Below are 18,128 nucleotides of genomic sequence, written 5' to 3'. Positions count from 1 at the left end.
TCACTAAGTTGCTGAGAGCCTTATTAAATAGCTGAGGCTGGCTTCAAATTTGCGTGATCCTCCTGTTTCAGCCTCCCAGTACTGGGATTACAAGCGTGCGCCACCACACCCAGCTTTTTTTTTTTTTTTTTCTGTACTGATGATGGAACCCAGGGGCATTCTACCTTACAGCTACACCCCCAACCCTATCTTTTATTCTTTATTTTGAAACAGAGTCTCACTGAGTTGTGGAGGGCCTCACTAAATAGCTGAGGCTGGCTGAGAACCTTCGATCCTCTTGTCTCAGCCTCCTAACTACTGGGATTACAAGTGTGCACCACCACACCAGACTCTAACAAAAAAGTTTTTAACTTTGCTTGGGGTCTGAGGTATAGCAATAAAGTGCTTACCTAGCATGTGCAAAGCCCTAGGTTCAACCCCCAGCACCACAATAAATAAATTTATTTATTTATTTACTTGGAAGTAGGGCACAATGATGTATACCTACTTTGCTAGCTGCTTGAGCTGAGGCAGGAGAACTGTTTGAGCCTGCAAGTCTGTAGCCAGCCTGGGCAATATCATAAGACCCCATTTCTCTCTCCCTTTCTTTCTGTCTTTCTTCATTTTTTTTCCAGTACTGGGGTATTCTGCTTTTGAGCTACACCACCAGCCCTATTTTTATTTTTATTTTGAGGTACTAAGGATTGAACCCAGGGGCATTCTACCTCTGAACTGCATTCCCAGCCCTATTTTTTATTCTTCATTTTGAAACAGGGTCACTGAGTTGCAAAGGGTCTCACTAAGTAGCTGAGGCTTTCCGCAAACTGCTATCATCCTGTCTCAGCCTCTCAAATGCTGGGATTTCAAGTTTGTACCACCAAGCCCAGTAGCCCAGCCCTATTTTTAATTCTTTATTTTGAAACAGGGTCTCACTAAGTTTTAGAGGGCCTCAATAAGTAGCTGAGACTGGCCACAAATCTGCAATCTTCCTGTCTCAGCCTCTCAAGTACTGGGATTACAAGCATGACCACCATGCCTTTTTTATGAGACCTCATTTCTTTCTTTCTTTTTTTTTTTGGTGGTACTGGGGTTCCTGGAAGCCCTTCTACCTCTGGGATACACTCCCAGACCTATTTTATATTTTTTAAACAGGATCTCTTACGCCAGCGTAACTGGCTTCGAACCTGCGCAATCCTTTTGTCTCTGCCTCCCAAGCACAGGGATTACAAGCGTGCACCACCACGCCAGGTTTGAGACCTCATTTCTTGAAAAAGAAACAATCAAGTTTGCTTGGAAATTTAAACAGTTTTACATTCCAATCAGAATGAAATCAAAATTACTGGGACCAGCTGGGCTTGGTGGCACATGCCTGTAATCCTAGTCCTTGGAAGGCTGAGAAGTAGCTGAGGCTGTTCACAAACCGCAATCCTCCGGTCTCAGCCTCCCAAATGCTGGGATTATAAGCATAGGTCACTATACTGGGCTTAAATTCTTTATACTAGCAACAAACAATTGAAAAATGAAATTTAAAAATACAGTTTAGCTGGGCAGGGTAACACATGCTTATAATCCCAGCATTTGGGAGTTTGACACAGGCGGAAGATGAGCTCTAGGATAGCCTTAGCAATTTAGTGGGGCCCTCTGGATTTAGTGAGGCCTTGTTTCAAAATAAAAAAATAAAAGCTGAGCATGGTGGTGCATGCCTGTAATCCAGTACTTGGGAGGCTGAGACAAGAGGATCACAGTTTTGGAGATAGCTTCAGGAAGTACTGAGACTCTTATTAACCTAGTGAGATACTATTTCAAAATAAAAATAAAGCTGGGCATGGTGGTGCATGCTTGTAATCACAGAACTTCAAGGACATAGTTCAAGGACAGCCTCAACTACTTAGTGAAGCCTTCTGCAAATTAGTGAGACCCCATCTCAAAAAAAGAATAAAAAATTGGGCTGGGGATGTAGCTCAGAGGTAGAATGCCCCTGGGTTCATCCCTAGCATAGGAAGAAAGGAAAGAAGGTAGGAAGGAAGGAAGAAGGGAAGGAAGTGAAGAGGAAGGAAGAAAGGGTAATTAATTAATTGGAAAGCTGCCATTCGGAGACTACTTTTTTTTCCACCTGGGTGCAAGGTGCAGGTCTATTCAGGGGGATTGCATGCTGGAGGCTAACAGTGTGTGGTAACTCAGCAAGACCTTGTTTCAGAGTAAAAAAATAAAAAGGACGTGGTGGTGCATGCCTGGAATCCCAAAACCAGTCTAAGCAATGTAGTGAGGCTGTCAGCAACTTAGTGAGACTCTGTTTTCAAATGAAAAATAAAAAATCGGGCTGGGGGTGTAACTCAGAGGCCGAATGCCCCTCAATTCAATCCCCAGCACTACAGACACACACACACACACACACACACACACACACACACACACACACACACAGGAGGATGACAAGTTCAAGATCAGCCTCAGCAACTTAGTGAGACCTTGTTTCAACCTTAAAAGAATTAAAAGAGCTGGGCTTGGTGGCTCATGCTTATAATCCCAGCATTTGGGAGGCTGAGATAGGAGGATCATAGTTCTCGGCCAGCCCCAGCTACTTAGTGAGGTCCTTTGCAACTCAGTGAGACTCTGATTCCAAATAAAGAATAAAAATATTGGGCTGGGGGTATAACTCAGAGGTAGCCTGCCCCCGTGTTCTTCCTCAGTACCGCAAAAAAAAAAAAAAAAAAAAAAAATTAAAAGGGCTGGGGGGTCTGGGGGTGAGCCAAGCGTGGTGGCAAATGCTTATAATCCCAGTACTTGGGAGGCTGAAATAGAAGGATCACAGGTTTGCTGCCAGCCTCAACTAATTGGCCCTCTGCAACTTAGTGAGAAACTGCTTCTAAATAAATAATAGGGTAGGGAGCGTAGCTCAGAGGTAGAATGCCCCTGGGTTTCATTCTCAGTACTCAAAAAAAAAAAAAAAGAGTTCGCCAGGCATGGTGGCGCACGCTTGTAATCCCCGCGCTTGGGAGGCTGAGACAGGAGAGTCACACAGGTTCAAAGCCAGCTTCAGCTACTTAGTAAGACCCTGTTTCCAAATAAAATATAAAATAGGTCTGGGAGTGTAGCCTGGAGGTAGAAAGCCTCTGGGTTCCACCCCCAGTACCACCAAAAATAAATAATAATAATAAAATAAATAAATAAAAAGAGGCCACAAAAGATTTGAATCCAAATGTCAGTGTTAATAACGACTTTTCCATAATTTGCACAAATTGAGAACAACCAAAAAGTCCATTACCAGAACTTTGATATATCCATAAAAAGGTCATTTTCAGCCAAGTGTGGTGGTAGATGCTTGTAGTCCCAGTACATGGGAGGCTGAGACAGAGGATTGCAGGTTCATGGCCAGTCTCAGCTATGTTGGCCCTCTGCAATTTAGTGAGACCCTGTTTTAAAAAAAAATAGCTGAGCGTGGTGGCACACACTTGTAATCCCAGCATTTGGGAGTTTGAGACAGAATTGCAGTTCATGGGCAGCCTTGGCTACTTATGTCCTTTGCAACTCAGTGAGACCCTGTTTCATAATAAAGAATAAGCCAGGTGTGGTGGTGCATGCTTGTAATCCCAGCATTTGGGAGGCTGAGTCAGGAGGATCACAGTTCGGGGACAGCCTCAGCTATTTAAGCCCTTTGCAATTCAGCCAGACCCTGTTTCAAAATAAAGAATAAAAAATAGGGATGGGGGTGTAGTTTGGAGGTAGAATGCCCCTGGGTTCCATCCCTAGTACCAAAAAAAGAAAAAAAAAAAATCAGCCAGGCGTGGTGGCACACACTTTTAATCCCAGCATTTGGGAGGCTGAGACCATAGGATCATGGTTCACGGACAGCCTCAACTACTTGCCCTCTGCAACTTAGTGAGACCCTGTTTCAAAAAAATAAAGAATAGCCGGGCATAGTGGCACGCGCTTGTAATCCCCGCGTTTAGGAGACTGAGACAGGAGGATCGCACAGGTTCAAAGCCAGCCTCAGCTACTTAGGCTCTCAGCAACTTAGTGAGACCCTGTTTCCAAATAAACTATAAAATAGATCTGGGAGTATAGGTACTGGGGGTGGAACCCAGAAGCTTTCTACTTCCGGGCTATACTCCTAGACCCATTTTATAGTTTATTTGGAAACAGGGTCTCACTAAATTGCTGAGAGCCTCACTAAGTAGCTGAGGCTGGCTTCGAACCTGTGCGATCCTCCTGTCTCAGCCTCCCAAGCGCGGGGATTACCAGCGTGGCGCCCGGCTGAGACCCTGTATTTCAAATTAAAAAAAAAAAACAAAATGAAATGAGGCTGGGATGTAGCTTAGAGGTAGAACGACCCCTGGCTTTTATCCCCAGTACCAAAATAAATTAAACTTTGGTTTAATGGAACATCTATTGCTGGGTTTAAGTATTCACTTACTTAGGATTAAACCCAAAACCTGTTGGCCTTCGGTATCCGGGGACGTTTTTTGATAACGTGACAGCCAGGACCGCGCTGGAGGTTGCGCCTTTGGGCAGCGGAGGCGGCAGGTGCAGCGCGAGGAGCCGGAGGCAGGTTCGCGGCCCGCGGTCCCCGCTCCGCATCCCCGCGGGGACGCGGCGCGCTCCCGCGGGGCAGGTGCGGCCGGGCGGCGGGGGCGCGCAGGGCGGCGGGGGCGCGCGCGGCGCTTGCGCGCTGGGCTGCGGGAGCCATGCGGCGGGCGAGGAGCGCCGCGGCCACGCAGCCGGGCGGGCGGCAGCGCCCGGGGACCCCCGCGGCCGGCGCCTCGGCCCCCGGCCCGGGCCGCGCTCGGCGCTCCACCCCCGCGGCGGGCGGCGGGGCCCGGGCGGGCGGCGGGCAGCGGGCGGGGAAGCAGCGGCCGCAGCCGGCCCCCGCGGCCCCCGCGGCCCCCGCGCCGCCGCCCACGCCGCCGCCCACGCCCGCGCCCGACCTGGGCGAGCAGCGCGAGCGCTGGGAGACCTTCCAGAAGCGCCAGAGGCTGAGCTTCGAGGGCGCCGCCAAGCTGCTGCTGGACACCTAGTGAGTGCGCGCCCGCGGCTTTGTGTCCTCGCCCGGCCGGGACGAGCCGCGGGAGGGAGCAGGTGTTTTACGAAGGGAGGGGGAGAACTAAGGAGAATGACCCAACAATCACGCCACAACCTGAGGATTCCGCCTTTCCCCGAATAACAACAACAACAAAAAAGTTCCTCTGTCCTCGTTCCAAAATTAATCCTTAGTTTTGATGTGACTTCTCAGATGGACTGTTTGGTTTTCTGTCCGCTTCGCCTTTTCTTTTTTCTCTCTCTCCTCTCCTCCTTTTCTTCCTCCCTCGCTCCCTTCCTCCTTTCCTTCCTTCTTTTGGCACTGATGATTGGACCGACAGGTGCGCCCACACTGATTTTGGAATTTATACAGCCCTTGATATTTATTGATTGATTGATTGGGGTACTGGGATTGAACCCAGGGGCATTCTACCTCTGAGTTACACCCCCAGCCCGATTTTTTTTTTGATACTGGGGATGGAACCCAGCAGCATTCTACCTCCAAGCTATACCCCCAGCCCTGTTTTATTCTTTATTTTGAAACAGGGTCTCAACGAGTTGCAAACGGCCTCACTTAAGTAGCTCACGCTGTCCACTAACTGTGATGCTATTGTCTCGTCCTACCAAATACTGGGATTACAAGTATTCGCCACCATGCTGGGCTTTGTATTCTTCATTTTGAAACAGGGTCTCACTAAGTTTTGGAGGACCTCACTAAGTAACTGAGACTGGCCGCCAACCCAGATCCTCCTGCCTCAGCCTCCCTAATACTGGATTACAAGCATGTGCCAATAAGTCTGGTTTACAGAGCTCTTTATTAAGGACTGGGTATCACTAAATTTCTCAGAGTGGCCTCCAACTTGCCATCCTCCTGCTTCAGCCTCCCGAAAACTATATAAACATGTGCCAGTGGCCCAGCTCACCTAGTTATCTTCTCAGACTATAAACAGAACATTAAGAAAAAAATCCTTTAGCTGGACATTGGTGGTGCACGCTTGTAATCCCAGCATTGGGGAGGCCGAGACCAGAGGATCGTGGTTCATGGACAGCCTCAGCTACTTAGGCCTTCCACAACTTAGACCCTGTTTCAAAATAATCCCCGCGCTTGAGAGGCTGAGACAGGAGGATAACAAAGGTTCAAATCCAGCCTCAGCTACTGAGTGAGGCTTTCAGCAACTTAGTGAGACCCTGTTTCAAAATAAAGTATAAAATAGGTCTGGTAGTATAGCCCGGAGGTAGAAAAGCCCCTGGGTTCCACCCCCAGTACCACCAAAAAAAAAAAAAAAAAGAAAGAAAAAGAAAAAGTAAAAAGGACTAAAGTAGCTCAGAGGTAAACTGCCCCTGAATTCAATCCCCAGTACCATACTGACAAAAAGTGTAGGAATATATAGTAAGTAGTAGATCCCTTTTGCCATAAAGATTAGAAGAGGCTTTCACTCTGAATACTATCAAATATGGTAATATTTTGGATTTTTTATAATAAGACTGTAAATATGCAAGTAGAAATTGAAGCTGACTTGGAGACCCACGCTTGTAATCCCAGTATTTGGGGGACTGAAACAGAAGGATTGAGGTTCGCAGCCAGCCTCAGCTACTTAGTGAGGCCTTCTGCAACTCAGTGAGACCCTGTTTCAAAATAAAGAATTAAAAAAAAAAAAACAGGGCTGGGTATAGCTCTGAGATAGAATGCCCCTGGGTTCAATCCCTGGTACTGAAAAAAAAAAAAAAAACCCACAAATACATTATCTTGTAGCAAAATCTGAAAAAACATTTGATCTTAATGAAATACTTGCAGATTAAAGCTGTAGCCAGCTACTTCCCCTGTGTTGCTCCCAGCGGCCAGTGAAATATTTTTTCATCCAGTGTTAGTCCTTTTGGAAAATGATGAGATATTTATTGAATTTTAGTATTCAGTTATGGGCCGGTCTCACCCACCCAAGTCCTGGGATTACAAATCTAGGTCATGTAATGTGTACATGGGGATGGGACCCCAGGGGCATTTTATATCTTTTTTTTTTTTTTTTTGGTGGTACTGGGGGTGGAACCCAGAGGCTTTCTACCTCCGGGCTATACTCCCAGACCTTTTTTATATTTTATTTGGAAACAGGGTCTCACTAAGTTGCTGAGAGCCTCACTAAGCAGCTGAGGCTGGCTTTTAACCTGTGCGATCCTCCTGTCTCAGCCTCCCAAGTACTGGGATTACAAGCGTGTGCCACCACGCCCGGCCTCTCTATCTCTGAGGTATACCCCCAGCCATATTTTTTTTTTTTTTTTTTTTTTTTTTTTGCGGGTCTAGGGATGGAACCCAGAGGCATTCGACCTCTGAGCTATACCCTCTGCCCAACTTTTTATTCTTTATTTTGAAACAGGGTCTCACTGAGTTGCAAAGGGCCTCACTAAGTAGCTGAGGCTGGCTGCGAACCTCAGTCCTTCTGTTTCAGTCTCCCAAATACTGGGATTACAAGCATGCGTCTTGTAATCTGTTCCCAAATAAAAAATATAAATAGGGCTGGGGGTATAGCCCGAAGGTAGAAGGCCCCTGGTGAGTTGTTCCACTCCCAGTACAGATAAATAGGTAGATAGATAGATCGGTTGGTCTGGGGTATATCTTGGAGGTAGAATCCTTCTGGGTTCAATCTCTAATATCACATAAAGGAACAAAATTGTATGTAATATGTATATAAACAGTTGTGTAAAAATCTCATGTGTATGAGCCGTGTACATGTTACATGACGTAGGCATGTCTGCTGTGTCTCACTTGCTCTTCTTTCTGCTTAGCTTATACTTTTTTTTTTCCTTTTCTTTTTGGTAGTAGGGATTGAACCAGGAGCATTCTACCTCTGAGCTACAACCCCAGCCTGATTTTTTTTTTTTTCAATACTGAGGATTGAACCCGGGGCGTTCTACCGCTGAGCTACACACCCAGCCCTATTTTGAAACAGGGTCTCACTAAATTGCAGAGGGCCTCACTAAGTAGCCGAGGATGGCTGTGAACTGTGATCCTCCCGTCTCAGCCTTCTGAATGCTGGGATTACAATCGTGCACCACCATGCCTGGCTTCCTAGCCCTATTTTAGCCTCATTTATAAAAATTTTTATTAAGCATTTGACATAAATAAAAAATTGGGGTTTTTGGGTTAGGAACTCTCCATATTTTCTGAATTCTGGGAATATTTTATTTTTTAATTTCATACAATTTAAGGAGCATGCCAGGTGTGACACACGCTTGTAATCCCAGCATTTGGGAGGCTGAGACAGGAGGATCATGGTTCGAAGATAGCCTCAGCTACTACGTAGTGAGGCCCTTGCAACTCAGTAAGATCCTGTTTCAAAATAGAGAATAAACAATGGGCTGGGGGTGCAGCCTGAAGTTAGAATGCCCCTGGGTCCCATCCCCAGTACTCCAAAAAGAAATTTTTTTTAAGGAGCAGTACAAAGAGCTCATGGACAAATAGGTGCTGAAATTTATTTTATAAAATCAGCTGTTGGCCATGATGGCCACACCTGTTAATCCCATTACTTGGGTGGCTAAGACAGGAGGATCTCAGGTTTACAGCCAGTCTCAGCAACTTGGAAGATCCACCATGACTTAGTGAGACCCTGTTTCAAAATAAAAAATAAAATAGCTTTGGATGTAGCTTGGAGGTAGAGTGCCCTTGGGTTGCATCTCTAGCACCACAAAAAGTAAATAAAACCATCTGTGCTGTCTTTAAAGGCAAAAATGTGAGTAGGGACATGGTGGTTCATGCCTGTAATCCCAGTACTTAGGAGGCTGAGACAGGAGGATTGCAAGTTTAAGGCAGCTTCTGTAACTTAGTGAGGCCCTGTTTCCAAATAAAAATAAAAAGGGCTGGCAGGGCAGCTCAGTGGTAGAGGGCTCCTGGCTTTCGCCCCTAGTACTGCAAAAATGTGTTTGATTGTCCTATATAAAAGATTTGTCCTTCCTGCCTTTTAACAACAAAGAGACAGCTCAGAGGAGCCCCGCCATAGGGCCCCTGCCTGACTCTCCACAAAGTCTCATCTTTATAATCTTTGTCTTGTTTAGTGAATACCAGGGCCTCGTGAAGCACACAGGAGGCTGCCACTGTGGAGCAGTTCGTTTTGAAGTTTGGGCCTCGGCAGACTTACACATCTTTGACTGCAAGTGAGTAAATTATTTTCCTGAATTAGCTTAAAAGAATCTAAGAAAATTGGGTATGGTGGCGCACATTTGTAATCTGTACTTGGGAGGCTGAGACAGGAGAGTCACAGGTTTATGGCCAGCTTCAGGTACTTAGTGAGGCCCTCTGCAACTTAGTGAGACCCTGTTTCAAAATAAAGAATAATGGCCAGGCTTGGTGGCATGCACTTGTAATCTCAGAATTTGGGAGGCTGAGACAGGAGGATCGCGCAGGTTCAAAGCCAGTGTCAGCTACTTAGTGAGGCTCTCAGCAACTTAGTGAGACCCTGTTTCTGAATAAAGTATAAAATAGGTCTGGGAGTATAGCCCAGAGGTAGAAAGCCCCTGGGTTCCACCCTCAATACCGCCCAAAAAAAAAAAAAAAAAAAAAAAAATAGAAATAGGACTGGGGTTGTAGCTCGGAGATAGAATGCCCCTGGGTTCCATTCCCAATACCACACACGCACAAAAAAAGATGGGCATGGAGCTAACAACCTGCCACTTATGCACACGAATGGGTGTTGGATGCTCCTGTCTGTAGTGTGTGTGTGTGTGTGTGTGTGTGTGTGAATCCCCATAGCTCAGCCCCAGGTGACACAGAGTGGAGTCCTCAGGGCTTGTGGCTAGCAGAGTCACCCGTCAGACTGAGAGTGTTGATGATTTGCAGGTGGGAGCTGGAGGTGGGGTAGGCTGGGCACTGAGGGGAAAGCCTTGGCGCAACTTGGGTGGGAGCCCAGAGCTGGGGAGAGAGAGGTGCAGATACATGAGTGGAGAGTGTGTGGACCCCGAACAGCTGCCCGCTCACTCGCACCCTCTTGCTCTGGTCTTGGCATGGTACCCCTGGATCTATGGGGTTCTGCTTTTGTAGCACCTGCCCTGGCGTTCTCACAGAGCAGGGGCAGCAGCCTCTGGCCTCTGGACCAGCTGGTGGCATGTTGCTAATCACTGAGCGGGGTTTGTCCTTTTTGCCTGAGTAGTATCTGAATTCTGTATGAATAACAAGCACTGTGGTTATTCAAATGCAGATCTGACCAGGCTGCTTGGAGTTGGTCCAGAGCTGGAAATAAGCACTGTGGAACAGTTGGTTACAGGACTCTATACCAGTTGTATATAAGAATTTGTTGTCTGTGTATTAGTGTGTGTGTGTGTGTGTGTGTGTGTGTGTGTGTGTGTGTGTGTCACTGGGGATTGGACCCAGGGTCATCCTACCTCTGAGGTACTGGGATTACAAGTATGTGCCGCCACACCTGGTTCAAATTTTTGTGTGTGTATGTGATACTGGGGATTAAACCCAGAGGTATTCAACCTCTAAGCTACACACCCAGCCTTATTTATTTATTTATTGGCAGTACTGGGGATTGAACCCAAGGGTATTCTACCTCTGAGCTACCCCCAGCTCTATTTTCTTTCTTCCTTCCTTCCTTCCTTCCTTCATTCATTCCTTTCTTTCTTTTTTCATTTTTTTTTTGTTGTTGTTTTTGTACTGGGGATGGAACCAGGGGCTTTTCTACCTCCGGGCTATACTCCCAGACCTATTTTATACTTTATTTGGAAACAGGGTCTCACTAAGTAGCTGAGAGCCTCACTCAGTAGCTGAGGCTGGCTTTGAACCTTTGTGATCCTCCTGTCTCAGCCTCCCAAGTGCTGGGATTACAAGCATGCGTCACCACGCCCGGCTCTATTCTTTATTTTGAAAAAAGATCTCACTAAGTTGCCAAGGGCCTATCATTAAGTAGCTGAGGTTGGCTGTGTCTCAGCCTCCCAAGTACTGGGATTACAAATGTGCACTACCATACCCAGGTCCTGTTTTATTTTGAAACAGGGCCTCACTAGGTTGATGAGAGTCTCAAGACTTGTTTATCCTGTCCTTCAGCCTGTAATCCTCCTGTCTCAGCCTCCCAAGTACTGGGATTACAAGTGTGGACCACCACACCTGGCTTTCAAATTTTTTTAAAAGGTAAATTTCTTCCTCATGAGAGCAGAGCCCTCCACCCCAAAGCCAGTGTGTTGAGGTGCACACCTAAAATTCCAGTATTGAGGAGACTGAAACAGGAGGATTGCAGCCTCAGCAACTTAACAACACACTGTTTCAAAATAAAAAATAAAAAAGACTAGAGTTTAGCTCAGAGGTAGAGTGCCCCTGGGTTCAATCCTAGATACAAAAAAAAAAAAAAAGAAAGAAAGAAAAAGAACGAAAAGAAGAGTGGGAGGACTTGGGTTAGCCCAGTGGTAATCTACCTGCTTAGTATGTTTGAGGCCTGGGTTTACTATCCCCAGTACACACACAAAAAGTAGATTGAAAAGAGGGTATTCGGATTTAATTTACAATTTGGTATTTTTGGGGACCTGTTTTTCTTGAAACTACATTTTCTCTGATGTGAAGATGAGAAAAGAATGAAAGCAAAGCTTCCTTGTCCATTTCTGGAGTGGATTTCTCAGGAGCATAACATTGAGCCTGCCTGCCTTCCTTCTCCTTCCTTCCTTCCTTCCTTCCTTCCTTCCTTCCTTCCTTCCTTCCTTCCTCTTGGGTTACTGGGGATGGAACCCAGGGGCATTCTACCTCTGAGCTACACTCCCAGCCCTTTTTTTATTCTTTATTTTGAAACAGGGTCTCACTGAGTTGCAAAGGGCCTCATTAAGTACTGAGGCTGTCCCTGAACCACAATTCTCCTGTCTCAGCCTCCCAAGTGCTGGGATGACAAGCACCTGCCCCACGCCTGGCTGGAATTCATCTTCTAAAGGTCTTTGAAATCCAGTGTTTCCCTTCACCGCAACACACTAGGCCCTGGGCAGCAGGAACACCATCCTGCTGGGCCTGGGTTTTGGACTGCTGGCTTTGGGGTGGAGGGCTCTGCTCTCATGAGGAAGAAAGGCCCTGCCTCACCTCCCCCTTCCCTGGCTAGGGCTGAGGGGCATCCTTTCTGAGGTAGCTGGCTCTTGCAAGCAATCAGGCTGAGCTGCTTGGACACACAAGATGCAGACGTCTGTCCACAATCTGAGATTTCTGTCTTTCTGTAGCTGCAGCGTTTGCAAGAAGAAGCAGAACAGACACTTCATCGTCCCAGCTTCTCGCTTCAAGCTCCTGAAGGTGCGTGTTGGAGAGCCGGTCAGCGAGGGTGGGTCTGAACGCCAGCACCTAGCAAGCCCTCCAGAGCACCAGGGGCAGGGGGCACAGCAAGGGCCTCTGGAGCTCTGGCCTCCCTTCTAACATAGGTTCCACATTCACTTTGAAAAGGTTATTGCTTTTTCTTTATTTTTTTCCTTTGTGGTACTTGGATGGAACCTAGCTACTTGCACATGCTAGGCAAGTGCCCTGTCACTGAACTACAGTCCCAGCCCCTTGGTGGTTTTGTTTGTTTGTTTGTTTTTGTACTAGAGATGGAAACCAGGGGCATTCTTCCTTTGAGCTACACCCTGGTTCTATATTTTATTCTATTTATTTATTTATTTATTTAGGTGGTACTGGGGGTGGAGCCCAGGGGCTTTCTACCTCCAGGCTATACTCCCAGACGTATTTTATATTTTATTTGGAAACAGGGTCTCACTGAGTTGCTGAGGCTGGCTTTGAACCTGTGTGATCCTCCTGTCTCAGGCTCCCAAATGCTGGGATTATAAGTGCACCACCATGCCCAGGTATCCAGCCCTATTTTATGTTTTATTTTGAAATAGAGTCTTATTTTATTTTGAAATAAAATAAAGAGTCTTAGTTTATTTTGAAACTAAGAGTCTCACTTAGTTGCTGGGGCTGGCCTTTAACCTGCTATACTCCTGTCTCAGCCTCCCAGATTCTGAGATTACAGGTATGCACCACAACACTGGCATTTATTTATTTATTTATTTATTTATTTATTTATTTATGGTACTGGGGATATGGGGATGGAACCCTGCTACCTCCGGACTACACTCCCAGATCTATTTATATTTTATTTGGAAACAGGGTCTCTTAAACCAGCGCGGCTGGCTTCGAACCTGTGTGATCCTCCTGTCTGCACCTCCCAAGCACGGGGATTACAAGTGTGCGCCACCACACCCGGCTATTTTTTATTTTGAAACAAGGTCTTACTTAAGTTGTTGAGAGTCTTGTTATGTTGCTGAGGCTGTCCTCAAGCCTCTGATCCTCCTGTCTCGGCCTTCCAAGTATTGGGATTACAGATGTGGGCTACCATGCGTGGCTTCCCTTGATTTTTTTGGGGGGAGGGGGTTTCCTGGGGGTGGAACCCAGGGGCAGTCTACCTCCAAGTCACACTCCCAGCCCTATTTTTTTTATTTTTATTTTGAAATAGGGTCTTGCTAGGTTGATGAGAGTCTCACCACTTTCTAAGGCTGCAATCCTCCTGTCTCAGCCTCCCAAGTACTGGAATTACAAGCGTGTGATACCAAGCCTGGCTCCTCTTAATTTTTTTTTTTTTTTTTTTTTTTTGGTGGTACTGGGGGTGGAACCCAGAGGCTTTCTACCTCCGGGCTATACTCCCAGACCTTTTTTATATTTTATTTGGAAACAAGGTCTCACTAAGTTGCTGAAGGCCTCATTAAGCAGCTGAGGCTGGCTTCAAACCCATGCGATCCTTCTGTCTCAGCCTCCAAAGAGCGGGGATTATAACCGTGCGCCACCACGCCCGGCTCCTCTTAATTTTTAAAAACATAATCATTTTATTGTGGGAACATTTTCAAATTCAAGAATCAAAAATAAGCTGGGTATGGTGGCGCATGTGTGTAATCCCAGCATTTGGGATGCTGAGACAGGAGGATATGGGTTTGTGGACAGCCTCAGCTACTTAGTGAAGCTTAGTAATTCAGTGAGATTCTGTTTCAAAATAAAATAATTAAAAATAGGGCTGGGGGTGTAGCTTGGAGGTAGAATGCCCGCCCTGGGTTTTATCCCCGTTAGTGTGCATGCATGCACCCCCACCCCCCTCCAGATGTAGTGGCACAAGCACTTGTAATCCCAGAACTTGAGGAGGCTGAGACCGGAGGATCATAGTTTCCTGGCTAGCCTCAGCTACTTAGTGAAGCCTTGTTTCAAAATTAAGAATAAAAAAATAGCGCTGGGAGTGTAGCTCGGAGGTAGAATGCCCCTGGGTTCAGTTCCCATTACCACACACAAAGTGTATTTGTTTGTGTGTGTGTGTACATATATGCACATATATGTACACCTCTATCTATGTATCTATCTTATTTAGCTATATATATTTTAAAATTTGGAGCTAGGTGTGGTAGCGTACAGTTGTAATCCTAGTACTTGGGAGTCTGAGACAGGAGGATCGTGGTTCATGGCCAGCCTCGGATACTTAGTGAGGCCTTCCACAACTTAGTGAGATCTTGTTTTAAAATAAAGTATAAAAAATAAGGCTGAAGCCAGGCGTGGTGGCACATGCTCGTAATACCTGCGTTTGGGAGGCTGAGACAGGAGGAAGCCGCAGGTTCGAAGCTAGCCTCAGCTACTTAGTGAGGCTCTCCGCAACTTAGTGAGACCCTGTTTCCAAATAAAAATATAAAAATAGATCTGGAAGTGTAACCCGGAGGTAGAAAGCCTCTGGGTTCTACCCCCAGTACCACAAAACAAAAAGAAAACAAAACAAAAAAATTAAGGCTGAGAGTATAGCTTGGAGGTAGAATGCCTCTGGGTTCCCTCCTCAGTACCGCCAAAAAAATAAAATAAAAAAAATTGGGAGCTATTGCTAAACCTTGTCCCTTCCTGTCCTGTTCCCATGTCTAAGCGATGAGAAAATCAATCTCTCTCTCTCTCTCTCTCTCTCTCTCTCTCTCTCTCTCTCTCTCTCTCTCTCTCTCACATATTCGTCAGTGCCGAATTAGCCAATTTTTAAATTTTGTTACCTGACAGTTCAAACTCCCCATTGCAGTTCATCAGTGCAATGTCGTTCATGAGTTAGAGGTGTGCTCTTCCTTTTCTCTGACCACCCATTCATGTCCTTTGCCCATCCTCCCAGTTGTTTTATCCATTGAGGAAATTACCGCTTGTCTGTTTTCCCCTTAGTCCTTTGTAGATTATTTCAAGTACTGTCAACAGTGTTCTTTTTCTTTCCTTCTTTTTTTTTTTTTGCCACTAACAGTTTTCTTAAGACCTTGAGCAGCACTGCGTGGGTGGGGACATGGAGGTCCAGTCCCTCAGGTGAGCTGCTCTCCATTATTATTATTATTATTTTATTTTTGCACTGGGGATTGAACGCAGGGGTGTTCTACCTCCAACTACACCCCCAGTTCTTTTTAGTTTTGTTTTGAAATAGGACCTCACTAAGTTGCTGAGGTTGGCAGCAAACCTGTGACTCTCCTGTCTCAGCCTCCCAAGTCCTCAGATTACACACTTGGGCCACCATGCCCAGCTTTTCCCTAATTTTCAAAGGGCGTTCTGTCTTGACGTGATTCAGGGAAGGCTTGAGGCTGGCTTGTTCCATATACAAAGAAGCCATAGCTGTCACTCCAAGGCAACAGGGCTCTGGGTGGTGTGGCTGGGACCCTGTCCTCAAGAAGCCTTCAGCAGCTGGGCCTGTGCTTGCTCCTCACAGTCCTACAAAACGAGCCCCCCCCCCCCCTTAAACCTTTTAAACTCGTTGGTTTTCATGTGTAGTATTGGGATGGAACCTAGGGGTATTCTACCTCTGAGCTGGCTCCTTTTTATTTTTTTATTTTGAAACAGGACCTCACTAAGTTGCTGGAGCTAATCCCGAACCTGCGATCCTCCTGTTTCAGCTTCCCTGGTTCTGGGGATGACAGGTGTGCGCCTCCCACTGCCCAGCTAGGGAGTTCTTTTTTTTTTTAAGGTCTGGGGATGGAACCTAGGGGCATTTGACCTCCGAGCCACATCCCCTGCCCTATTTTTATTCTTTATTTTGAAACCGGGTCTCACTAAGTTGCAGAGGGCCTCACTAAGTAGCTGAGGCTGTCTGTGAACCGCAATCCTCCAGTTTCAGCCTCCTGAATGCTGGGATTACAAGCGTGCGCCACCATGCTTGGTTTAGGGAGTTCTTTTTTAAAAGACATAAAAGCTGGGAGTAGTGGCTCATGCTTGTAGTTCCAGCGCTCAGGAGGCTAAGACAGGAGGATCGCACAGATCTGAAGCCAGCCTCAGCTACTTAGTGAGGCTCTCTGCAACTTAGTGAGACTCTGTTTCCAAATAAAGTATGAAATAGGTCTGGGAGTATAACATGGAGGTAGAAAAGCCCGTGGGTTCCACCCCCAGTACCACCAAAAATAAATAAATAATAAATATATAAAGAAGTACTCCATGAAAAGAGAAAGCTTATTTGTCTGTGTGCCCCTAGGGAGCCGAGAGCATAACAACTTACACATTCAATACACACAAAGCCCAGCACACCTTCTGTAAGACATGTGGTGTTCAGAGCTTCTACACTCCCCGCTCCAACCCTGGAGGCTTTGGTGAGTACCCAGGATGTGCCACAAGCTCGGTGCGGAGAGGCCGGGGATGTGGGGCTAGAGTGCTGGTTGTACGGGGGCGTGCCATCTGCCTGGCGAGTGTGAGGAGGTATTTCATTCAGTTCTAGCTGATCCATCTGGACACAGGGCAGGCCTGTGAGTCCCTGGGGCTGCCAGGGATTCTGAGTTTGCGCCAGGCCTGGGCCTTTCCATTGCTTCCCGCTTTCAGCATGGCTTTGAATGAGGTCTGGCCTTGGCCATCGCTGGTTCTAGGAGTGTGATCTCCACCTGGCAGGGAGGCCTGAGGTTGAGGGCTTGATTTGCTCTGGTGGAGAGCTGCTGTGTGGGACAGCTGTACCCGTGGGTGGGGTCTGTCCAAGAGCCAGCCCAGCTGGTCTCACCGGACTTGGGCCCCTCCTCTCTGTGCCTCTCCCCCAGGAATCGCCCCCCACTGCCTGGACGAGGGCACTGTGCGGAGTATGGTCACCGAGGAATTCAACGGCAGCAACTGGGAGAAGGCCATGAAGGAGCACAAGACCATCAAGGACATGTCTAAAGAGTGAGCTGCTGCTGCTCCATCCTGTCCCGGAAAGGAGGTGGGCCAGGGGCCGCCCGCGCTGAGGTCCTGCCCAGGGAGGTCGGTCAGCGGCCATCCTGGTCTCTGAATTTGTGCCAGCTACCAGTTTCTTTGGGCAGCTCTTGGTCCTTGCTGTCCAGATTTTGATGTTCACTAGTTGACCCTCTTCCTTCTTTTCCCCAACTTTTATGTGATCTTTTGAAAAATAAATATTTTCAACATTAATGCAGTTACTCTACGGTTCCTCATTTCCCTTGCACTTGGGTGTTGCTGAGGCCAGTCACTTAGCAGCAGCTATTTATTGAGTGCTATCAGGATGCTCACCACCAAATAGGGAAAACAGAATGCGTCCAGTGCACAGCACTTAAGCTGATTGTGAAAGCTCATAGTCCACCAGAGTTGTGGGAGAGGCAGGCTAGGAGATCCCAGGAGAAAGGGTAGCTCCAGGGAGGCCGTGCTGAGAACCACACTGCTTTTTGCTCTTTTGTGTGTGTGTGTGTGTTACTAGGGATTTATACCTCCAAGCTACACCCTCAGCCCTACTTTTTTTGTTTTTGTTTTGAAACATGGTCTCCCTAGGTTGATGAAAGTCTCATTACTTGCTGAGGCTGTCCTGGAACCTGCCCACCCATCTGTCTCAGCCAATCAAGTACTGGGATTATAGGAGTGTGCCATCGTATCTGGTTTTAGGAGTTTTCTTTTCTTTTCTTTTCTTTTCTTTTCTTTTCTTTTCTCTTTCTTTCTTTTCTTTTCTTTGTGGTACTAGAGAATAAGTCCAGAGGCAGTCTATGTCCAAGCTGTACCTTTTTTTTTTTTCTCCAGTCTGGGGATGGAACCCAGGGGCATTTGACCTCCCAGCTACTACCTGCCCAATTCTTTATTCTTTATTTTGAAACAGGGACTCTTAAGTTGCAGAGGGCCTCACTAAGTAGCTGAGGCTGTCTGTGAACTGCAGTCCTTCAGTCTTAGCCTCCTGAATGCTAGGATTACAAGCATGAGCTAACAT

At 46.8% G+C, this 18,128-nt stretch overlaps 1 protein-coding gene across 1 annotated transcript; it reads left to right on the top strand.

Annotated features, from left to right (window-relative positions):
• Window positions 1-4,664: 4,664 nt before the first annotated feature.
• Window positions 4,665-17,108, top strand: CENPV (centromere protein V; the record flags this gene model as incomplete). Its single annotated transcript, XM_080713934.1, has 5 exons — window positions 4,665-4,993; window positions 9,040-9,138; window positions 12,172-12,241; window positions 16,434-16,548; window positions 16,984-17,108. The coding sequence occupies 5 exons, from the start codon at window positions 4,665-4,667 to the stop codon at window positions 17,106-17,108; spliced, it is 738 nt and encodes a 245-aa protein (XP_080570060.1).
• Window positions 17,109-18,128: the final 1,020 nt, after the last annotated feature.

The sequence above is a fragment of the Muscardinus avellanarius genome (assembly GCF_963383645.1).
Source record: "Muscardinus avellanarius genome assembly, chromosome: 16".
NCBI lineage: Eukaryota > Metazoa > Chordata > Mammalia > Rodentia > Gliridae > Muscardinus > Muscardinus avellanarius.
This window is presented reverse-complemented; position numbering and strand designations above follow the sequence as displayed.